General features: G+C 42.5%; 1 protein-coding gene across 2 annotated transcripts in view; it reads left to right on the top strand.

Annotated features, from left to right (window-relative positions):
- Positions 1–26,016, top strand: part of CARMIL1 (capping protein regulator and myosin 1 linker 1) — a 994,750-nt gene that overhangs the window by 401,700 nt on the left and 567,034 nt on the right. For both annotated transcript variants that reach the window (XM_086965173.1, XM_086965172.1), the window contains exon 5: positions 8,378–8,499. In XM_086965173.1, the coding sequence (XP_086821299.1) occupies positions 8,378–8,499 (122 nt within the window). The remainder of the gene's footprint in view (positions 1–8,377; positions 8,500–26,016) is intronic.

Genomic DNA, 26,016 nt, shown 5'->3' with positions numbered 1-26,016 from the left:
GACCTTCTTTAATGTTTTTCACAGGACTTAATTGTAAGCCTGACCGATAGGTAGCCAGCTGCCTTATTAACTTCACAAATCAGTATGTCCTGACCCCAAATGGCCATCCTATCTTGCGAGACCTTATCTCAATCGTGTTTTTTTGTTGTTAAAACAGCTGTGGCTTTTTGGCTGTTGTGCTGCTACACACACTTCAGTGTGCCCAGCAGTTCCTGTGAGGCTGGCTGATGGTGCTTTCACTTCAAACTTGTTTACAAAACACAGTGGGAAAAAAAAAAAAAAGGAGTGGGGGGAAAAAAAGGTCAAAACACAAAAGAGAACGAAACGTGTTGAATGAGGAAACCACAGACCGTGGTAATAACACGGACTATGTCAAAAGTAGACCTAATCCCCCCCGAAGAAGCCCAGAAACTAAATCAACAGGGGAAACACCATGCCAAACCCTGAGGGTACATGAAAAAAAAGATAGACACCAAAAAACTACGGAGCCCTCGTTGAGCCAGGTGCTCAGCTCAATAAAAAACTTCCATGAGGATGTGAAAAAAGACAGTCAAAAGAACCGCATGGCCATTGAAAAATTACAAGGAGCAGTGAGGAAAGTGGGCAGTATTTGCTCCGAGATCTCTGAAAGAATGGTCATGATGGAAACCCGTACTGAGAATCTTGAAACCGATGTTGCAACGCTTCAAAAAAGGGAAACAGAACAAGATGGAACAATAAGGGATCTTATGGCCAAAGTGGAAGATCATGAAAACAGATCCAGAAGAAATAATCTAAGGTTTCTCGGAATTCCGGAGAATTTTGAGGGAAGCGATGCTAGAGGGGCAATGGTTAACATACTCAAAACATCGTTTCCGGAATTGGAAGCCTGGGATATGGAAAGGGAAGTCCAGCGGGCCCATCGTTTTCCTCTAATGCTATCAAAAAACTCTAACAAGCAAAATCAATATCCCAGGGCAATGCTGGTCTGCTTTGGGAATTTTCTCCTCCGTGAAAAAATCTACGACCTTGCAAGACCTACCACCCAAAGAGAGCATAAGGGGTTCAAATTTTTTGTTAGACCGGACTTCGCTCACGCCACCGTGGAGCGAAGATGGAAAATGCGTCAGCTATTTGGACCCTTTGAAAAAGTTGGAGCAAAAGTATTCTTGCAAAATCCGGCACGCCTGAAAATTATATTTAAAGGTACAACAAGAAGCTTCAACAGCGAAATACAGCCGGAGGACTATCTTCGAGAAATTTCAGAGATAACCTCTCGAAATCCAGGGAAATAATCTAAATCAGATTTATAGACTTGTAGACTTAAAGACTTGTTGTAAAAGGAATATATAAGATGAAGGAACTATTGCAATGTATATCAAGTAGAAGGTATATATTGGGAAAGCGTGGACTGTTAGTGGAATGGCTGAACGATTTGGGGAAATTAAGTCTGAAAAATTATTTAAAAATTTAGGCTTAGGGTCAACTTTAAAAAATAAGCATAAAACTTATACTAACAAACTAGCCTAGTTCGCAGAGCCTGCTTGCGCGGATGTCGCACCCCTGGTCCAGACAGGCCCAGGTAACCTTCAAAGGTGGTGGTGGGTGGGGGGGGGGAAAGGGGAGGGGGGGAGGCCGGACAGGTTAGACATACAGGGAAGTAAATCTATGTCAATAAGAACTATGGAAATACCTATAGGGATCACAGGAAACCAGATTGTCTGTGATATAAAATATGGCACTCTTTTATTAGGAACATGGCTGGGATAAAAATATTATCTCTGAATATTTGTGGTCTGAACGATCTTAAGAAAAGGCAAATGGTGGCAATTGGTCTACAAAATTGGGGAGCCAACGTTGTGTGTATGCAGGAGACGCATATTGAAGGGTCCCAGAGCCAGTTGTTAAATACACTAGGGTATAAACTGGTGTGTGCTACCTCACAAGGTGCTAAAATTCGGGGGGTTGCCATTCTGGCTAAAGGGAGTGGATTGGTGTTTAACAAATCTAAAGCTGATAAGTTTGGCCGCTGGGCTATTACTGAATGCAGCTATCAAACAGGGCAAAAAATCACAATTTGTGCTATTTATGGGAGCAATACAGATGACCCCAGGGTTTTCGATGAGGTCTCTAATGAACTTTCACACTGGCCTCTTCCAGTGTTGGTCTGTGGGGATTTTAATATTAACCTCCCGGCTAACTGGTCTTTAAACGATGAATGGGTCTATAAAGGATACAAACCTAAAGTATTTCGCTCCCTTAAGGATTTGTGTCTTGTGCATGGACTTGTAGATAGCTGGCAGACGTCAAATACTAACACCGGGGACCTTGGATATACCTTTTATTCAAATCCACACCACACGCACACCAGAATTGACTATATTTTACTCTCAAATTCACTACTCAGGAATTCCCAAATTGTTAAATTGCCCCGGGTACTATCTGACCATAACCCCCTTCTCTGTACACTGACTATTAGGCTAGCTAAATCAGAGCCTACTCTGTGGTCATTTGAAAAAGCACTACTGAACGACCTTCAGTATTGTATTCACATGAAAGACTGGATACCCAAGTTCCTAGCAGAAAACATTAATAGTACGTCAATAGAGGTTGTTTGGGACACATTGAAAGCAGGGGTCCGGGGTGAGACTATGTCATATTCCCTCAGAGCAAACAGGCGAGAGAAAGAGGAGATGCAGAGGCTGCAGGATGAGCTTATGCTAGCTGAAGTAGGGCTCATCAGTGTCACCAGCAATAGAGACTCAACTGGGGACATCTCTAGCACCTTAGCCCAAGTAGCAGTTGCCAAGGCAGCAATTACCAATATCTTTTCAGATAAGGCAATCCGGAAAGCCACGGCACGAAAAGAATTAATATATGAAGTCAATGAGCAAGTGGGTCATCAATTGGCGGTGCGATTGCGACAACAGGTCAATGCTAATCTAATAAGGGAAATTATAGACCCAGTGGAAGGCCAGTTAAAAGACTCAGAGCTGATTAAGCAAGCATTTTGGAGGTTTTATAAAGAACTATATACGGATAAGGGCAATGAAGATATTACAGAAATAGAAAGGTACTTAGAGAATTGTGATATCGTAAAGCTTGAGGTAAATACTCAGCTGGCTCTAGAGGAAACTCCGAATATGGAAGAGGTATTGACCGCAGTTAATAGCCTCCCTAAAGGAAAGGCAACAGGTCTGGACAGTATCCCCTCGGAGTTCTATAGCACATTTATAGACGAAATCAAACACATATTTAGAGACTTGATTATCCATATTTTCTCCGGGGGGGAACCTCCCAGCTCCTGGTCCAACGCCAAAATTGTGATTTTCGCTAAAAAGGGGAAACCCCCAGAACATTTAGGATCATATCGCCCCATAACCCTTATAAATGCTGATTCTAAAATATATTCCAAAATCTTGGCAAATCGAATTGCCCCTATAATACACAATGTAATCGTCAAAAGCCAGCACGGTTTTGTCCCTGGAAGGTCAACGATCAATCATATCCAGAGGGTAATAACACTTTTTGATGGAACAGAAACTACAGGAGACCCTATGGCCCTGATCCTTTTGGATGCAGAGAAGGCCTTTGATAGGGTCTCCTGGCAGTTTCTCTGGAAAGCAATGGCGATGATGGGATTTCGAAACAAGTTTATTCAGGCGATACAAAAAATGTATAATAATCCTAGGGCTGTCGTATCTATCAATGGAAGTCTTACTAAGGAAATCGCCATCTCCAGGGGAACACGTCAGGGGTGCCCTTGCTCGCCATTGCTCTTTGCAATATATATAGATTCCTTTATTCGTTATTTGGAGAAAAATAATCATATAACCCCCATTATATCACAGGGGTATACAACAAAAACATTAGCATACGCCGATGATATTGCTATAGTTACCGCTGACCCCATAGTAGCAATGTTGATCATTGAAGCCGAGGCTAGGAAATTTGGTCTTGTCTCTGGCTACGCGCTAAATCAAGGAAAGACACAAATTGTTTTAAATCAAAAAATTGGGATGGATGACCCTAGGGTGGTGAAGGGAGCGACATACCTGGGTGTCACAATCTCTTCAAAGCTAGAGGAAGTAGTGGACATAAATCTTAAGCCAATGCTGAACACGATACAAAAGGATCTACGACGGCTAGACAATCTTCACCTGTCCATCATTGGAAGAGTAAATGCAATTAAAATGGTGTACTTTCCTAAAATATTATACTTATTCAGGGCAATTTGCCTAGAGTTCTCTAATCAGTGGTTTACAACAATGGAACGTACCTTTTCTAGATTTATATGGTCATACGCTCAACCCCGTCGAGCATATAAATATCTTACCCTTCCTAAGGACAGAGGTGGGTTAGCACTTCCCAATTTAAGGAGATATTACTGGTCATGTGTATTACTTTACAGTAAGGAATTATTGCAAGGGGGGAACAACACAGAGCTACATACCGCTTCAATCTTTCAGCTATTGGTGGGGAATTCCTGCTATGGCTACTTTTGGAGACACATACATGACAATTACCACAAAAAGGTCAAATTCAAGACTCTCTATAGCTGTTTTAAGGTATGGAAGGCGGTAAAAAAAGTACTAGGCATAGGACGATTCTCATATTACACTCCGGTACTAAACAACCCAACTCTTTCACCAATAATCTTTAAAGATAATTGCATTAATAAATGGTATAATTTAGGAATTACACAACTTGGGGATTTTTATACCAATCAGGGGATTAAATCGTTTGAAGTTCTGAAGGGAGAATTTGGTTTAGACTGGCGGGATTTTTTTAAATATCTCCAAATTAGGGACTTCCTAACTCACAAATCTGGAGCAAGGACACTCTGGGAACAATCTACTGTAGTGGAGACAATTATACATTCAAGGAAACAGTCAATAGGTGGAGTGTATGTGTCATTGCTGGACAGGTTCCCGGATGATCTAGATAAAACGGCAATGAGGTGGCAAGGCAAACTCGAGATTTCTAAAGAAGGATTTTTGTACTCCTATCAGCTAGCTCAAACTATTCTTATTTCGACTAGACTCCAGGCACAATTTTATAAAACCTGTTTTTTTCTTTACTATACACCCGATAAAATTGCAAAATGGGGAACCAGTAATGGGACTTGCTGCCCGAGATGCAATCTATTTAAGGCAGATTCCATCCATATCTTTGCCTCTTGCCCGGTGTTAATACCTTTGATACAAAGTATAGAGAGGTTTCTAACTTCAGTTCTTCACAGAAAGGTTGCCTTGTCACCAGAGGTAATGGTACTTGGGGTGGAGGATCCAGATAATCTTGAGAGCGGCCACGATTTTAGATTTGTTGCTATGGCTGTTTGGCGGCTATGCCTAGCCTCGGCTTGGCTAGACCCGCTACCACCTACTTTCCAACAGTGGCTAGCTAGGCTCTTAGCTGTGCATAATATCGAGACAGCTATTTATAAGCGTAAAGGCAGACGGCGACGTGAAAGGGGTATGAAAATCTGGACTCCTCTCACACACTGGCGAGCTCTACAAAACTGATTTATTATCGATACTGTAATGTATTCATGCTACTGTTTTAATTGGTTTTTTCGTGATGCTGGGAATATATTTTATTTTGTAAATTCTCTATAATGTATATTTATTTATGTCAAACACAACGAAAAGTTCATGATGTTAATGAACAGAAAGTCTGCCTGTCCGGGGGGGGGGGATAAATATGTAAAAATCAATAAAAACATTTAAAAAAAAAAAAAACAAAACACAGTGCTTAGACAGAGCACTATAAGGCAGCATCTGTGCAGGGCTGGACTGGGAACCCAAACCGGCCCTGGCAAAGTGCTCAGCCGCCCCCCTGCGGGGGGGGGAGGTTGGGGGTGAGACCGAGGTCTTTGCCGGGGCCGGTTTTCGGCCGATTTTGTTACAGGGCCGATTTTGCAAAAAAGACCCTGAAACAAAAACAGCCCCCATGGGTCCAAAACCGGCCCCCAGCCTTGCCGCGCACCGGGGTATTGCCCGGTGCCCGCAACGTGCATCTGTGGAGGTGCAGGCTCACTGGAAATCTGTGAAGTGTATTGTACCATCAACAGTACCTATTTAGAAATCAAAGTGCCGGTCCGGTGAAAGTTCCTCTGCTTGCGCCCATGAAAATCCATGACTCTGCTGCCAGTTGCGTGTGTAAACAATCGGAGCACTCCGCGTAGCAGCTCTTTTCCTGCTTGTGTTGTTGCAGCATAATTTTAGCTCTAACCTTACACGTCACAAATATGTATCATAAAGCGTGCACTTAGCACATGTTCCTAACGGCTATTAAGATGGAGTGGTGCACTTGACATCATTATTAAAGTGCATTCACTGTAGGATTAGAGATTTTTTTCACACTGTGTGTCTTAACTGTATTACATGATACATTCTTTGAAGACTTGATGAATAAATCATTCTTACATATTAAACGTTTACTTACTATAGAAACGAAAATCATTTATGCAATGTGTGTACTAATGTTTCATTTGTTGCATTAAATAGAGTTCTTAGACTTACTTACACCTAGATATTCAAGATTTTAGTGTATGCCAGATGTAATATGAGTCTAATGCAAATGCAGTTTACATGTATTCGGGATTGAAAGTTCACACTCGTATTAAAGGTGCATCATTGATTCAAAAATTTAAAATTTACTTTACGCGGCCAGTTTTCCATTCTGCATAAAATGCTGTTTTACACTTTCTGCTCACATGACTTTTCTTTGCCGGTGAAATTCACATGGTTTATTAGTTAAGCATATATATATATACTACTGTACTAGCGATAGAAAGAGAGTCTGAGAAGAAGAACTTGATGAAGACGATGGAGAGGCATAGCGTTAATTGAAAGGTCTTATTCAACAATGTTTCAACATGGCTCAAGTGAACAAGGACAATCCCATGTTTAGTGTAGGACATTTCGTAAATGTTGCAGCTTTCAGCATGAGAATGGAAAAGGACAATGGAACCCCAGATGATGCGTACAGAGGGGGGTTATCTGGGAAATTCTGGTGAAAATAACTGGCATAATTACTGGTGGACGATTCTGCGTTGTGTCTGTGGAATTTGAGAGGTTTAGACCTCTAAGCTTTCCCCTGATTTTTGCCGAGTATGGCTTAGGGTAACACTTATTTCCCTGACCCTAAAAGACTCTTGACCAAGCTTCTTAAATGCTGACACCTTCCCATTCTTCCTATTTGTTCCCCAGCACTGCCTCTTTTTCCTCTTTTATTGAATTCCCCTAGTTTTGGGGATTTACAAACATCCTCTTTAGTTTTGACTTGAACTTAGATGATCTTAGATTCACTCATAGAAGGGGGAACCAGAAACTCTTCTCTGTGCACCATAACTTATTATTGATAGTTTGTATTGCTGTGACTGAACTTCTTGTTTGCTTACTACTGGTAAGCGTAAACATTTTTAGGAGGTTGGGTTTTCCACTTGTTATTCTGTGCCTTTACAGCATGGTGCTGAGATTTGTATACCTTAACTTGATTACAATTTGTAATACATCTTCTTAACTACAGTCACTGATTCCTGGGCCTTATTGTGTAGCCAAATGGGTTAGTTACACTGTTAATTGAAAGTTGATTAATCTAATGTTAACTCAAATCACCTCGCGATTGACAAGATAGTTTCATCAGAGGACAAATGGTGAGAGGGTTGGCCCAGAGCGCTGGAATAGTGTTGTTAGACTCTTAAGCTGCCAGGCACTCCTTATTGTTCTCTGTTCTGCTTACTTGCTCAGCTCCTCAAACACAGCTATTTTCTCTCCATCTCCTAGCTGGCTGTCACTTCATGACCAGTACCTCTACCACCAAGCTGCCATCACCATTACTGCCAGCCCCATTACTTCTAGCACCACCATTCCCACATCACCCTTACCAGTCATCATTACCACTAACTCAGCATTTGTTCACACGTTTCTGCATGTTTTGCCTCATGAAATACAGACATGTTAGCTTTGCCAGTGTTTGTTTCTAAATTGTGTTTCTGTTTTCCATTTTCACCCGCATGGCTCCCAAGGGAGCCACGTAAATTACCATGGGGACTTATGTGAAAGGTCCATTGGAATCCTTTAGGGTGTTTATGCCTTTCAATTTCTCTGAACTGAGCCGTTTGGGCAGTGCTGGCTGTTGGAAGTGTTAGGTGGGGATTCTTTTTTTGGCCCATGATTATGTTTGCCTGTCAGATTCAAGCATAATTTGTACTACGATTCTAACACACAGATTTTTTTAAATTACATTTTGTGGCGAGCAACAAGCAAATCTCTCCACTGCATCTCCCAGAGGCAGTATGACACAGTTGTGTTTGGCAGCAGATAAACTGATGTACAATTTTGACTGCTTTTTGTTGACTTTCATGCTTTCATTTTGTATTTATCTCCCGCAGCTGGTTGTAGAAACTGAAAAATGTAACATTTCTATGAAGATGGCTTCCTCAGAAGACGTAAATGACGTAATGGCGCATATAGGCACGTGTATCAAGAAGATTTTCCCTGGTCTGTCTCCAGTGTAGGTACTTAACATTGCATGGTTTCATGACAGCATGAAAAGCCATATGTTTTTCCAGACTGGTGATGAGAATTAAAATGTGTGTATCATTGAGAAACAAGGCATGTACTTAAGAATAGACCTAAACGTCAGCTGTTGAGATAATTTATCGAGTATTTGTGCTTCCTTAATTGGTGCAGTGCATTCTAATTTACGCTTCTACTGTCCCATCGGTGTGTCCTCCAATTACTGCTCTTATTAAATGATAGGTCGGTGCCTGTAGCATATATACCCTGATGTAGCCGAACACAATAGTTGTCTATTTTTCGTTATTAAAATCGTTTTTCCTCTTTTATGTGCACTAAAGTGCATTAGAAATACATGTATTGATAGCTATGGCGGTATGTTCTATCATATACAGTCAGAGCTAGCCTGGCATTCACTGTCAGAACATAGGGTATTTAGAAAGAATGCAACGGGGTCAGGGCTATTATAATAATAATAATACATCAAGCATTTTTTTGTAATGTTCTTTGTACATCTGTTTTGCAGCTTCGTAATACTATAAGGAACACAAGTTTGTTTCATTTATTTAAAACATTTATAAAATGTGCATTTTGCAGTAAATCCTAAGACCCCACCAACATTAATGTTGGCAGTTAACCAACTCTGGAAACAGCTGCTAACCAGCACCATTGGTAATCATTGTTGTATAGTCCTCCCCAGCCTTGGTACTCATACGGAGCTTAGTATTACACGTCTATATCCCTCAGCATGTAACTGCATACTCAACGTTCTAAACATGAGCTCTACTCACCAAACCCAAACCCTTGCATCATTGTTCTACTGAGTCCATCAGGAACCAAAAGGGTCCTGCCAACCAGGGCCGGACAGGCTATCGGGCGTTTTGGCATGCTGCCGAACTGGGCGCTGATTTTGTTGATGGGGATCTGCGTTTGCTGAAAAACCTTAGTTTTGCTTTGTTTATTTCGAAGCACATGCAGGTCCCCATCAACAAAATCAGCCCCATGGGCTAGATTAGCTTTCCTAGGGCCTACAAATTCCAGACACGCCCTAAAGCCAACTGTAACATATGCGAGAAGTATTCTGCAGAGTCCAAAGTCATATTTGTACTGCTTTTGGGTCATTCAGAAATGTAATATCCCTCTGAATCAGCTCATAACACGTGTCTGGCTGGGGCTGAGCCTGCCCCGCTGAATTAATGACCTTCCTCTCCAAGCTATAGCATCACAGGCCTAGGCCTCCACTCCAAGAAGAGAAGATGGGTGGAGCTACTGGTTCATTCATCAGCAGCTGACACCTGTTGCCAAGGCCCCAAGCTGCTCTGGCAGCGAGGGGGGGAAGGGGCTTTCAGAGACCATGTGGCATGAGACCCTTGGATGACGCTATTTTTAACAAACCCAGAGGCTTGGGTAGGAAGGAGGGAGCAGGGGCAGACAAACCAAATATGAAGCATCACCCACTGGAGGGTTTTTAAATAATCGTGCAACAGTAAACCACAAGTCCCAGCAGAAAATGTAACATCCCACTGAGGGAGCCCACCAGGGGGCGGAACTTCTGTTAATAAGCTCGCAATGACTTGTTGAATCCTGCTGCACGCGATATCTCAGGCTCAATCCTTTGAGAAAAGTCAATGCTGACTGAAACTCGTCAGGAATGCCTTTGGAAATAATAAAATGATTTCATTCCTCCTTGCTGAGAGTGTGGCTCGTTTCCTTTTTCGTGGAAGAAGGGGTTGTCAATATAATAACGGCGTGGTTCAGCCGTGAGGATCGCACCACCAGCATAGTGCGCCATTGCTGCCGGCAACTGAACCGATTGTGAAGACTCTTGCGAACTAAAAGGGTTCAGCAGGTGACACCAAAGACTGGTTTCGGGATGGTGTCCAAGCAGCCTTGAAAAGGAGGTCATGCAACGAAATCAGCAAGAAGTAAGAAAACCACTTTTATTAAAACTCAAACACAAACCAAATATGAAGGATCTCCCACTGGAGGGTTTTTAAGTAATCGTGCAACAATAAACCACAAGTCCCAGCAGACAATTTAACATCCCACCGAGGGAGCCCACCAGGGGGCGGAACTTCTGTTAATTAGCACGCAATGACTTGTTGAATCCTGCTGCATGCGATGCCTCAGGCTCAATCCTTTGAGAAAAGTCAATGCTGACTGAAACGCGTCAGGAATGCCTTTAGAAATATTAAAATGATTTCATTCCTCCTGGCTGAGAGTGCAGCTCGTTTCCTTTTTCGTGGAAGAAGGGTTTGTCAATATATATATATATATATATATATATATATATGTCCACAAGAGTCCGGTTGCTCCTGGCGCTCACTCGGTTGCGATCCTGCGCGGGTGCCGGTCACCCGAAATACGAATCACTCACAATTTCCCTCTCCAAAAGGAAATAACGCAGGATACCTCTGGATGCTTAATCAAGTTGTTTATTTAGGCAAAAGTGGCAACTGCCTACCGACGCGTTTCGCCAGTTACGGCTTGTTCACGGTAAAGCTGTGAAAGTGACCAGTGCTATTTACATGCTTGTGCATGAACAGTGAAGTAGGACAACAAACGGTTATGTGGCAGACATTTTAAGCTAGTCAATTCTATAAGCTCATAGTAGTCGTCCTTCATAGTATATTAACACATTTTTACCCTTAGCAAATCCGTTACATGGGAGAATGAATTAATCCAACGTTACTTTGCTGATTCAAATACAGTCATTGCAAGTTTATAAACATACATCATTTCATTGTATGGTTATCAGAAAAAAGGATATTGTTCAAACAGCAGCACTCCCGCCCAAGTGGGCATAAATAAAGTAAATGAGCGTGATTCATCATAGGAATTATTGAATTCACAAAAGTCCCACCCAAGTGGGCCATAATTAATGCGAGCAATATACTATCAGAAAGTATCAGTTTCTGCTTTTTATGACCTGCTGATAGTATATTGCTCGCATTAATTATGGCCCACTTGGACGGGACTTTTGTTCATTTACTTTATTTATGCCCACTTGAGCAGGAGTGCTGCTGTTTGAACAATATCCTTTTTTCTGATAACCATACAATGAAATTATGTATGTTTATAAACTTGCAATGACTGAGGTATCCTGCGTTATTTCCTTTTGGAGAGGGAAATTGTGAGTGATATATATATATATATATATATATATATATATATATATATATATACATATACACACACACACACACACACACACAGACACTACAATTCCTCAATAAGTTGCCGTGAATTTCTGACAAAACGCCTAGAATATGCCGACTGAGGCTGGGAAAAGAGAAGAGAAACGTCCATCACTGGTTATGTATGGAAATATGCAGTCAAGGAGCTCTCTAGAGTCTCGACCTAACTAGTCTCATTTCTGACATCAGGTACTGGCAAATAAGGAGGCATTTAATCGCAAAGAATCTTGTGTAATGTACTTTGTAGGATGGTGAGCAGTCACCAGGTGTCCTTTACTAGTCACAACTTTGAAGGGTTCAGCATCAAGGGGAGCATCAGATTCTTGTTTTCTCTGTTGTCACACCAATACTCGATCACCTTTATTGAAAATAATGCTTGTGGCACATCAACACTTGTTGGCATAAACATTCATTTTTCGCTTGCAGCACAAGTTTGTTTGTTTGAAGTTTACCATCTGTTGTAGATCTTCTGTTGGTTCATTGTGGTAACTTGGTCATCATGGCTCTCCCGAACATCATGGTGGCAGGACTTTCACTTGACGTTGAATGAGAAGTCGACTGAAGAGGAGCATGGAGAATGGAATTCAAATCAAGCTTCTCCAATGTATCACACTGGACAGTCTTTTCAATTGTGCTTATAAAGCATTGGACAGCATAATTTGCTTGTGGCCGAAGAGGTGTGCTTTTCTGATGCTTCACATTGAGATGACTTAGAAAATCTCTGAATTTTTGACTGATGGGTGATTGTCAGACTTTAGAATTGAAGGAACACCCCCTGTTGCAAAAATGTAATCGAACCTTTCAATGACTGTTTTTTGAGTGGCCGATCAGAGATCTTCTGCCAATGGATAACTGGAGTATTCGTTGATAACCAACATCACGTGCTGACCATTATCAAGCGTACCAACAACATCAACAGCAATTCTCTCCCGTACATGTTTTGGTAAATCAAACATATTCAAGGCATGTTGAGTGGTTTTGGAGCGTAAGCAATTGCACAAATGACAGGCCTTCAAATCTCTTTTAACTTTCTTGTCAAAATAAGGAAATCAAACTCTATCTTGGTGGCAACAATTCCCCGATGTCCTTCATGTGCCACTTTAATTACTTGTTGTCTTAGATTCTCCGTTATGACTATTCTTGAACCTCATTAAACAATACCTTCTTGAGTAATGGACAGTTCATCTTTCACATTTTATAACTTTTGATATTCATTGCCACAAATGAGAGGTCGAATATGCTGTTTGCAGGAGTGGTGTGCAATAATGTCTTTTAGCATCACCATGTTACTATCTTTGCTTGTTACAACATTGATTTGTTCTAATTAAATAGCGGGTGGTGTATTGGACCTTACAATGAAGTTAATGTAGGCTTTGGCCTCTTTGGAAGGGTTACCAGGGCACTGTACTGACACTCGTGAAAAGTGGTCAGCAGGCTTTTGATCTTTCTTTGGTCAGTACACGATAGTATAGTCCTATTCCTGTAGCCGCAAACCCCAATGTTCAATTCTAGAAGGTATCTTGGCTTATGGGTTGCCAAAGATGTCAAGCAATGCTTGATGATCAGTTACAAGAGTGAATTGTTTTCTGTATAGGAGTACATAGGAATGTTCACAAGACCACACCTCTGCTAAATATTTTCTTAGGTTGTGACAAACTTCTGCTTGCATATGCCACAATATGCCTTCGAGCATTTGGGTATCCATTGTGTTGGGCAAGGATCACGCCTGCATCAACAGCATCCTCTGTATGACGTTTCGGGTCAAAGTAGGCCATTTCAGTTGCATTCTCAATGGCATGCTTGATTTTCTTAAAACTTTGTTCACATTTTTGTGGCCAGTAAAATGAAACATTTCTTTTTATTAAGTCTCTTAAGGGAGCACTTACTGTGGCAAAATCCCGAATGTTTCTGGAACATTAACTGGCCTTGCCAAGGAATGAACGTAGCATGGTAACATCTTGTGGGGGATTGGTGGCTGGCAAAGTGTGTACTTGAGCTGGATCCGGAGTCATGTCCCCATCAGAAAAGATATGGGCAAAGAATTTGAGTTTTGTTTTGTGGAAATTACATTTCTCGGCATTCAAAGTTAAACCTGCTTCAGGAAGTAAATAACACACCTGTGTAAGAGCTTTACCATGTTCCTTTTCTGCAGCTCTGGAAGCTAATATTTCATCAATGAAATTGAAGGCAATCATGACAGGTTGTTTGATACGTCATATTACATCTTAGAAGAGTTTGGCAGCTGATGACCCACCAAAACCTAATTGTTTGTATCTGAACAAACCAATATGGGTCAAAAAATGTGGTAACGTACCTGTAATTGTCTTCGAGTTCCAATTGATGATACCCTTTGTTCAGATCAAGGCGAGAGAATACCTTGGCACTATTTAGTTGTGTGATTATGTCGGCAATGTGTGGACCTAGATGTCATTCTCTATCAATTGCCTTGATGGCTTGCCACATACCAACACAGATATGTACAGCTACTTAACTGTCCTTTTGGCACTACCACTATGGGAAAACTCACAGAGAAATCATACTTTAGTAATGTCTTTGAGCAACAGGACGAATGTCCTCATTGATATGCAAATGCACTTTCATGGTCTTAAGTTTTCCCAATTTAGGAAACAACAATGGGAACTGACTCACTAGTTTGTGATGAGCATTCATGTTGTAGTTCACAGATATCAGTCCCATATCAGCAGCACAATTGAAAATGAGTAAACAGGCACTGGACGTAGTGCCTTGAAGTATATGAATTGGGTGCTTGTACTTTTGTCCTTTTGTGTTTCATTGTTGCTTTGTATGAACCTTGACTCATTAATGGCATCAATTCAGTCCATGTATACACTTTAGTCTTTGATGGTGTGAGACGGGGCAGTGGAAACAGTTCATTGTATTTCTCTGCAGGCGTGATGTTTATCAACACACTTCTGTCAATAATAAAAGGTATGGCGTAACTGTTTACTGTTAATGTAATTTACGGACAATGTTTGAATGAATTTTGTGATTTTGCTTGACTTTTCTTCTCTGCATGTGGCCAGTAAACATCAACATCACACATCCGTCTTCTCCACTGTCGCTTGAAGGTGTAGCTGAAGAACTCTTGGACGAAGATTTAGATGACAATCAATTTCATTTGGTGTCAATGTGTCTGCTGATGCAGCCGCTTGGCCTTGTGGGCATGCATAGAACATCGCTTCTGGAACGTTGGGATTCCATTTTGTTTTCCCGACGTGATGCAATTAGCTTTTTCTTCTCCCTGCAAACCGTTACAAAGTGGTTCTCCTTCACACAACCTTTACTTTCTTAGCAATAGTGGGACATTGGCCTTCATGTGGAAATGAAAATCCGCAGCTAAAGCACAGTCTCTTTTTTTGTGGAGATGCAACTTTGTGTCCTTCAGCTTTGTGTTTCTGCTTACTTTTCATGTTCATGACTGACTCATTCTGGGCAGCCCTGGCTCCATGTCAGCAGCTTGTCGATCAGCACGTTCCTCAAGTCTGGCAACCATGAGATCTCGCTCCAGAAAAAGGGTTTCTCTCAGCATTTGCCATCTGAATGATTCTGACTATGTTTGATGAGCGCATCAGGTCTTTCACCAAATTTATCAAATGTTGCATCAACTTTCTGTCGTTTCTGGCTTAAAATATATCTTTCATAATCAACAATCGCATTGGATTGAATTTGAGAGCTAACGCTTCTTTAATTTGACGGTATGTGATTCAGTCAGCTCGCAGCAGTTTCTTCATCATCTTTTTTACTGCTTCGCTTGCAAGATTTTTAAGTTATTTGACAATTCTTTTGTTGTCTGTTTCCTCCAATGCATCGATAAAATCATGAAACGTTTCTATCCAGGCAGTCCATCTGTTTCCAATATACTGCTTTTTAGCAGTGTTGAATAGAGGTGGTGGTTTCAGGGAAGTGGTGGCTGTGTAACCAGTTATGGAACTAGCTGACTTTTGCGAGTATGTTCTGCTCACCTGGACATGCATCATTCATACCATCGGGAAGTTAAATGAAGTCAAAAGTTACTTTATTCGGCAACTGAAAGCCATAAAAGTCAACATTTTAAAAAGAGCATTATTTTAGTTAAAATAGATAAAATAGAAACATCCCTTGTATCAGTACGAAAAACAGCATTCAGGTTAAATTACACAAAATACATTTGTAATGTGCAAAAATGCTAGGGGCCAAGTGCAAAGACAAGATATCGAAAGGTGCATAAACAACTGTAAAAAACAGCTTTTTCCTGTGCCTCAAAGCTCCTGTTAAAAAACTCACAAGACCGAAACAGACCCTAGGGCTGGATAACATTTGACGATACAGTAAGGCAGACCTAACTTGGCTAAAGTGGAGATCTCTGAGCAGTGGGAGTATACATTTTGTACGCAATGGATGGTAAAAATCACAGACAAAAACAAAATGTAGGGTGTTTTGCTCTGAGAAGTTAACACAGGGGAAGGTTTATGAGTACCACGTTTTGTAAGGCCTAGTGGAACCATCAAAAACCAAGGGACCAAGGACAGCCGGAATCTCATCAAAACAAATTGGTGAAAAGCATTACTAACAACAAGTAAATACGGTTGGACTTGCTTGCTCAGGGAGAGTATGACATGTCTTCTCACAGTAGGTTTCACCACCACAATTTCCTCCCTGTAACCTTGCTGTTTTTCCAGGAACTGTTGTTCAATAATTCTAACAGCTGATTTAGGTTTGGGGCTCAAATACAAGTCCGGGCTGCCAAGCCAGTTTGACAAATCCCTTACATATTCTACATATTCTATCCAAGGGATATGCTTTACCACCTTTTACCCCTCCATCGGGAAGTCCTTGTGACGTGCTTGCTTCAGGGACAATCAGAATGGGAAGAACTTCTTTTCCAGTGGCCATCAGAGCTTTTCAACTATGACTTTAGCACTTTTATGCATTTTTCACCTTTGCCGCTAGCACTTTCTCGCACTTGTCGATCGCTGCTTCTATTACTTCTCTGTACCTGTCGCTTGCTGCCTTTAACATCAACATTCTTTACGTCTTATGGCTGTGTGTTGCGTCATGGTGCAATACCTCTTTTGCTGCTTTGACGCCATGTTAATGGCCAATGATGAGTAAACTTCTCAATGAGGCTTTTGTTATCATCAAACACTTCACAATGGCTGGGGCGGCACTTTGACTCCTCAGATGCCAAATGTCAATCTTCACTTCGACTGATGCATGTGTAGCATGCACAATCATTTTGCTGGACCATGGGAGAGCACTGTCGTTCTTCGGGTTACGTATCCCCTTTCTTGTCGCCAGTTGTATCATTTTCCCCAGCCTGGTACTCACAAATGACTACATCACACTCGGCTCTTGTTACCTCTGTGAATCATTGCTGGTGTCCTTGCCCAAGCCAGACAAAGACCCGATGGAAGTAACAGTGTATAGTCCCCTTATACATAGAAAAGGCGTTTGACATGGTGGACTGGGGTTACCTCTTATTTGTTCTGTGCATTATAGATATCACTGGACGCCTCCAGAGACTTATCTGTCTTTTCTACACAGACCCCATGGCCTGCGTTAAAATTGGTCACCTTATTTCACCCTGTTTAGTGTGAGCAGAGGGACCCGCCATGGTGTTCCTCTCACCACTGTCATTCGCTCTTGCAATGGAGTCATTATCTCAGTGACTCCGGCAGCATGGTGGACAGTGGGGTATACCACTGAATGGGGAAATTCATATAGTATGACTGTATGTGGATGATTTACTCATCTATATCTGTGGCATTCGAGACAGGGTTGCGGGGGTCGCAGAGACCCTTGTGGGGTTTTAGGTTTGGGGGTCTACTGGAGTAAATTGTGTGTCTTCCTGATCTATGCGTACTGCCCACACAGCAACTAATGGTGGACACCCACTCTTTAAAATGGGAGCCCTACACATTTTATTATCTGGGGATCAGTATGTAGCACGACACGCAGGATCTCATCAATAGGAATCTGGCCAGGGCCATATCCTCCCTGTGGCCTCACATTACATTTTGGAGCCCCTTACCTCTCACTGTCCAAGGCTGTATCTCATTAACTAGAATGGTGATGCTCCCTCACCTACTGTATTTCTCCATAACATCCTGGTGCGTATCCCACGGTTGACCTTCTGTGCCCTGTATTTCTCGCTGGGCACTTTCATCTGGAATAAGGGTAGGAGGCAAAGGTTGCTGAAGAAACGCCAACTGCCTGTTTACATGGGGGGCTGGGTTCGCCTACTTTTGAGCACTATTATCTAGCAGCACAACTGCAGTGGCCTACGAGATAGCTGGCAGGACATCTGACGAGGGAGCGGGGTCTGCTGATGGCAGCACAAGCAGAGACAGTGACTGGGTGTGAGTGTTTGATTGGTTCAGATGCTCCGTCCATCACCACCCCTTTTGTACCGCTTTGCTCGCCATAAATTGGCAGGGTATGCTGAGACGTGAGTCCCTTGCTCACTTTGCCACTGGATTCAAGCAAGCCTTGCTGAAGACGGCTGGAATGCTAGAAACCGGTCCTAGGAAGCTTGTTTCCGGTCCAGGGAAGGCATGGCTTGGCAGTTCGGGCTGGACTGTTCCCATGAGGCACAGGGTCAGACGGATTTGCATATGGCCATGTCTGAACTAGGGTGGCAGAGTGGGCTAAAAAACTGTGATGGATTAAACCCAGATCTGTTGACTGGGTGTGAGTGTTTGATTGGTTCAGATGCTCCATCCATTGCCACCCCCTTTTGTACCGCTTTGTTCGCCATAAGTTGGCAGGGTATGCTCAGACGTGAGTCCCTTGCTCACTTTGCCACTGGATTCAAGCAAGCCTGGCTGAAGACGGCTGGAATGCCAGAAACCGGTCCTAGGAAGCTTGTTTCCGGTCCAGGGAAGGCATGGCTTGGCAGTTCGGGCTGGACTGTTCCCATGAGGCACAGGGTCAGACGGATTTGCATATGGCCATGTCTGAACTGGGGTGGCAGAGTAGGCTAAAGAACGGTGATGGATTAAACCCAGATCTGTTGACTGGGTGTGAGTATTTGATTGGTTCAGATGCTCCATCCATCACCACCCCCTTTTGTACCACCCTCCCACAAGCAAGACCCCCAAGATTCTAACAGTCTGCTGCGCATAGCCTATGTTTGCTACTGTAGGGGCTTGTGTTTAATGCCGTTGATCCCTCGGTACTCCCTGCAATTAGATTAGCTGCTATCGAACTATTCTGGGCACTAGTTTGTTGGGAGGGAGTGGCGACTTGGGCTGATGTTGTGGTGAGGAAACTTCTTATGTGAGGGTGTGCTCATCCCATTTGCCCAACTGCTGGAGTAATGAGAGTTGACACTGGGACACATCCTTGCTCACGAGGATTGTGGAACATCATTGACTTGAATCGTAGCAACATCTGCTAGTAAACACTCTACATATTATGGGCAATGGGAGAAGCCTCATTACGTGGTTTGCACAGGCATTAGCACACACCATATTAGACCCACTGTAGGCAACATGCCAATGCTGGGAAAATATAGATGGGGAGCTAACACCCAAAAGAGTGGGAAAAATCCCTGCATTGTCCAAGGCAGGTACCCCGGAATGCAAAATATCAGTATATTCAGCACAGTGTTCTTCACAGGGCCAACCTCACACCTACAAACTTTCATACAATGTTTGGGTCTTCTTCACTTTGCACTCTGTGCCGTACACCTAATGCTAAGATGGCACACATGTTCTGGAGATGCCCAGTGGCTATGACCCTCTGGCAGGAGGTTGCTGGGGCATTAACAGAGGTGAATGGCTATGAGCGTTCCTTACCATAGAAGGAGTGTTGCTGGGAAAATGTAAACAGGGAAAAAAAACAGCATCTATCCGATTCCTTGACTTGGGTCTACTCATTGCCCGTGGTCCATAGCGATGAATTGGAAGGCAGACTTCCTCCCGACCCTCCAACAATGGTGTGCAGTGACTCTCAAGTGGGGCGAGGCTGAAGCGGTTGCACAGGGTCCCTATTGGAGCCATGTGGGATGGTATGCTGCATGAGCTACAGTCGTTCTAGGATGCCCTTAAGGCCTAAACTGTGATCATCCTGCATATATCAAAGTGTGCTACAAAGTGCTGGTCTAAATGACTATCATCGCCCCTCGGCGGTCTCCCTCGCTGTTTCCCGTCCCATGGATACTGATCCTATCTCGTTGGTGAATGACTGGCGCATTACGTTTTCTCATAGTGGGATAGAACAGTGCAGTTCTTGTTGATTCATCCAAGCAGGAGTACCAGGGAGGCATGAGCATCAGATAGAGTTAGCAATCAGTGGCATTGAATGATTAGGAGAAATGTATCACTGTTGTGATTTGCAGTTTGTTTGTTACTGTTTTTACAATTACAGGCCGAACCATCTACTGCTTACCAAAATGCTTTTTAAGACGATTTGCCTTACACATGTGCCTTACACATGTAACTGATTTCAATGGGCTCATGGTCTTGATGTGTATGACATAATGAAAACTAATAGAAATGCTTAAAAAAACACTATCAAGGACAGGGCAGGTATGTCAGGAGACTACCTTATCTGCATAGGAGAGCACTTGTGACATGCAGTTAACAGTGAAAAAAACAAATAAATGTGTATTAGAGCAGGGTAAACAAAAGAATAAAAACAGTGACACCCTTCTCATTGCCCACCCCTCAGTCTGCTATAATGTTTCAGACTGTGCTACAGAGAGTTGAAACAGCCAGGAAGGAGCAGAAGATATGGAGATCTCTACGCCTGCACATAACTCCTGTGGTGCTTGCCTCCTCCCTCGGAGATTGCACTCCACCATATTTACAGATCGTTGTGATGTGGGTTGCTTGCAGATTACTGTTTCACCAGCTGCACCATGTTTCCTTGGCCACCTTACAAGCATCCCGCTGTTGAGGGAATTTATTGGAGCACACCAGAGTGCTGAATCCCAGCCATACTGCAGTGCTCTCACTGTGGGCTGAGCTGCATAGGATGGAAAGCAGAAAATGCAACGGCGGCTGACGCTATCCAATACAGTTCATGTGGCTACCCCTGCTCCAGCGCCCATGCTCTAGTAACTGTAATAACAGAGCCATTTTTTTTTTAAGTTCAAGTTTATTGAAACCAAGCACAAAAAGAATTACAATATGATTGCATCAATATGAGAGAGCCATTTATTTTAATTATAAAAAACATGATGTGAGTGGGAAGTGACGAAGACGATAGCTGCATGAGACTCTCATTAGGTGGTCCTGTCAGGCTTGAGTACCGAGATCATTTAGTCGCGGTTAAATTTGTTGGCTTTTTGTACGTGTAGTTTTGGTTTCCCAGCACTACACGGCCCAGGCTGGGGTGCAAAGAAAAACAAGTCTTATATGGTACACTTACATATGACCTCTAACAACATGAGGGCCCTCGATTCGCTGATGTGTGATGCACTTTCTATTTCATGTAATTCTCTCTCTGGAATCAGACAAAAGAATAAGACTTTTATAGAAAGATATAAAACGCATAGCATAGGGGGGAGTGAAAACTTTGCCATTGGAATATTTTTGTATTTAAAGCCATTATTTACCAAATGCGCAAAGACCTTTATTAATGTTTTTTTTGTGCATTTCTGTCGCAAAATCCTACTCTGTGAAGGCAAATGGAATTACATTCCCCCTTACTTGCAGCGCAAGCCAGTAATATAGAAGCTTCAAATTATGCTAATTTAGCCTTGCTGATCATATAATTGCTTTGTATCACACCAGCACTTATATTTCCGTCGAAAACTTAATAGGGAGATCTGACACGCTCCATGCAAGGAAGAAAAATACTTAATGAATCGAAGAGCAACATAATGTCACCCTGACTCTTCGATCTAATCATTCATAAGAAAATGCACAGTATTACTTTGACACTCAACATATAGTAATGACACATATCTAAAGTCACATTGAATGTCGGGAATGGATTAGCCCCACCCTGATATTTTGGGTCTGAAATGGCAATTATGTGGCTATAAAGAAACTGCGAGTTGCATTCTTGGTGTGTGTTTTTGTTAGACCTTTTAGCCTTTGGGTGGTCTTCCCCCCCAACCTTTTATCTTCTCCTTCATTTTTTCGGATCTACTTTCTGCTGGCCTTAGGACTCTGCGCACGTTACCTCTGCTAACTATTGATAAAGTGTGTGTACTGTCTCCTTTAAACATGATAACATTGGATTGTGCCCAATTGGCATATTTAATTTACTTTGTGGCACTACGTGTGGCCAGAGCCTGTACATTAAATGCTACTAGTGGGACAAGAGCCCTGATTGTGCCCCCCAATGAAGCAGCGCTTTAATTATGTCTCAGGTCTGCCATTTTAGACTGAGTGTGTGCAGTCTGCCATTTTAGCCTGAGAGTGTGAAGTTTAAAATACCATTTCAATCTGACAAAATATACCTTTTGCCAGGCCCAAACCTTCTTTTTTAATTCATATAAGTAAGTCACCCCTAGGGTAATCCCTGGGCATCCTTAAGGGCAGTGTGCAATGTATTAAAAAAAAATAGGACATACATTTTTAAGTTTTACATGTACTGGTAGTGAAAAGCTCTTATATACGGGTTTCACTACTGAAAGGCCTATCTCTCCCATAGGATACCATTGGAGCTGCCTTATTACTATTTATAAGTGTAATTTCGAAATGAGAAGATATGCTCAGTTCTTGTTTGGTGTCTCTGGAATCACAATTTAAAACCCTAACTTATGATGAAGTCGGATTTTACATGGCAATTCTGAAAATGCCACTTTTTGGGAGTTGGCATTTACTTACCTTAGCCATTTAGTACCTGCAGTCTGTCTCTGGTCACATGACTGGGTGTTGCTGACAGTTCAGCTTTGTATATTTTTCCTAATCAATCACACACAATAGGAGCTTAGGTGTGCTTGGATGGGCAACCACTGGCAGAATGGGAGGGAGGATCTGGGCACAGCCCCACTTACACCTGAATAGGCTGTGCCCTAGCACCACAGAAAGGGCTGCATGTCCCCTGTAGTTAGTCTGAAGCCAAGGCAGGAAAGGAAGGATGCATGGGGACTTCAAAGTGAAACATCTATAATCTTCTCCTCCACTTCAAAGGCACAACTGGGCATAAATACTGGACTTCAGACACCAACTCTTCACTACACTTCTGGGCCTGTGGATATTTTGCCAGGAAGAAAGATTACTGTGCTGCTAAAGGACTTCCACTCTGTTGGACTGCAGTCTGCTGAAATCTTACATTACTGTGCTGACCTGCTGCCCGCTGCCTCCTGCCTGTGTGAGAAGCACTAGACCTGCATCTATTAATGAGAACCCCAGAGTGACTCCCACGGCTGAATGGCTGGGCTATTTACTTGCGCCTCAGGGATAGAAGGCTCCATCAACCTTACACCTGGATTCTGCCATCTGAAAGACTTCCTGCCAAGTGGTGCCACTACAGTCCTGGACCATTGGTTGTGGGCTTAAGGTGCTTACCAGCCTCAATGGATCCAGTAGAACCAAAGCATCTCCTCTGCTGAGCAACCCAAGCAGAAACAAAGCATCGCCACTGCTACATGGATTGGACCTGCTGCAGAGACCCTCATTGCAGCCTCACAGCTCTTCGGAAACCGAGGCATCTACCAACTGTGCACTCTATCCCAGATGGCAGACTTCACATCACAAGCCCCTGTCGATAGAACCCTCAATGATGACGCAGTCCCACGCATCGCAGTCTCGCCACATCTCGAAACCAATGCATTGCTTTGGCTGCGCGATGCTCTTTGACGTGGATCCTCGCAATGCTCCACATGCCAGGATTGAAGAAACTTTGTTCAGCTGGCTCAACTTGGTCCCTATAGCCAGCCCACACTCCATCGCTGTCGGCTTGAATTTGTTAAAGTGTCCCAGTCCTGCATGATCAGATAGCCACAGTTGGAGCTTTTTGGCACTATTTTTCATTAAATCTTTAAAATGGAATATCTCTGGTTCCATTAATTGGATGCTTGTCGTTTTGTTCTTGTTTTATTTATTACATTTTCCTACTCTGTGGTGTTTTCACTGTTTTACTGTTTGCACTGTTGCACAGATACTTTACACAATACCTCGACGTTGGGCCTGATCACTCTTGTGTCAAGCTAACAGGAAGTTGAGCACAGGTTGATTTGGGGTTCAATTGTACCTTACCCTGACAAGAAGTGTGGTTGCTTCTTGACCAGGGCTCACAGTCCAGTGAACCAATAACCCAATTTCTTACAGTTTGAATGACTGCTATGGTAAAAATCTAACAGTTCAACAGTCTAACAGTTCAAAGAACAAATAGAATCCAAAGGATTCTATTTGAATAGTATAGTAAGGGGGGGTTGAATGCAGGTAGAACTTTAAAATTCCCTCGGACCCTCGTTTTTGTTAAAATCTAACAGTGCCTGGCCAGATGACTTTGAAAGTGTTTTACATTGTGCATTTTTTTCATCTCAATAGAACGATGTAAGCATGTGCCTGCTGCACTATATGTATTGTATTCTAAAGACACAGTTGACAGTCTTGTGATAGTTCTTTTAACTTTGCTGAGTTGGCATGCTCGGTGAGGAGGGTTAGTTCTGGGTTTCATTGGTGCACTGCTTCATATTCGCAGGTTGATAGAGTTTGAGGGAGCTGTCAGCCAAAGGCACTCGGGGTCACGGGCATGGGCTGATAAGTGGACCCACACCCAACAGCGTGTGGTTTCTACTGGCTATTTCAGACCCAGCACCAAATTACCTCATCCAAGGCCTCCAGTGGTTCAGTGGATGTTCAGTGTTCTTCTTTCATTACTTACATTTATAATCAAGCACAGGGGTGGGGGTAAATAAGCTCCTAAACGTGGATCTCAGGTTTCCACATTATTCCTGGCTCTTCGCAGCTACCAAGCCACAAGGGCATCTAAGCATATTGATCGCCAAAAGCACAAAGCAGGGCAAAGAGCAGCCAAAGGACCCCCGCTGGTCCCAGTTATATGTTGGGGAATTGTTGTACCATCTAGGGTCTCCAAGGGTCATCCAACCCAGACATTACACAGGAAAGCACCATGTTTTTCTTATGTTATTAATCTGGGAAATCATTCTGCCCTCCCCTTTCTCTGTCTTTTCGTTTTTGGTGCACACTTCCCCATCTCTGTAGAGCTGTGTTGTGATATCCCGATGCACATTTTATGCTGGCTATGTAGCTCACAGTCCCCCAAAGAAGGAGAACCAACAGAGTGTGACCTTATGACAAGCGCATGCCCCCCTTGCTGTGGAAGAGCAAGATTCATCCATCTCAGTTGGTAAAACTCTGCTAAAGTCTCACCAGACTTCTCATCTTGTGGTAAGAACTACACTTGAAAATACCACTTTGTTGCCAGGCCAAACAGCAAGAGCCAGCTACAGCAAAGAATCTCCACGAGTTACAGACGCAGTACAGTGTTATGCTTTTTTTATTGTAATAGGTTTATTTAAATAAAGCAAAATATACAAAGAAAGACGTATTCCATTCCATAAGTACAACATTGTAGAATAAAGATAACCAGTAATAATAAACCCTAATCTGCAAATCATTAAGGATATCAATAAATTATCTAGGGCTAGATGTAGGTGTGGTAAATAACGAATCCTTAAAGCACAAAAGCACTCTTTAAAGTGCTTCCTACATCTCATTTACCGATTTCAGTAAATACCGAATCGGTAAATGATGATTCGGTAAATACCGAATCGGTGAATACCAATTCGTTATTCACTGAATCGGTAAATATACCACCTACATCAGAAAAGGCTATTACCGGTCAGTAACGGTCAATTTCGGCCGTTACCGACCGGTAATGGCCTTCCTACATCTGGCCCATAGTATCTAACAATAAAATCTTCATATAACAGTCTCCACAACTTTATAATGATAAATTAAATGAAGGAAAAACAGAACTAACGGAGTGCGTACTAAAAACAATATAGTTTGAAGCTAAAAAACTATGTATAGAACGTCAAAGAAGCATTATGAATTGCAGTCATGAACAGATAGTTGGTAAGCGGGGACCACAACATATCATGTTGAACAACCAAATGATGAGAATGCAAATATTACCTACCCAGTCTATGATTATGGCAAACTAAATTCAACCACTGTTGAATGATGATATCGTCAGTGAATTTTGAGTTGGCGGTAATCGCCTGCACACCCAATACAAATAGAAGGTCCACTAATTTTCCAAGCTTTTTCTTATGAGACCAAAAATATTGTAAGCCACCAAAGAATAATATGTCTAATGAGTATGAATGGTATTGAAATGCCAACAATAGTCCACATTCTTGCCACAGTTGAAGTCAGAAATCA

The sequence above is a fragment of the Lissotriton vulgaris genome, chromosome 4_1 (genome assembly GCF_964263255.1).
Source record: "Lissotriton vulgaris chromosome 4_1, aLisVul1.2, whole genome shotgun sequence".
NCBI classification, from domain to species: Eukaryota; Metazoa; Chordata; class Amphibia; order Caudata; family Salamandridae; genus Lissotriton; species Lissotriton vulgaris.
Note: the sequence above shows the minus strand (reverse complement) of the source record. Positions and strands in the feature narration are given on the sequence as shown.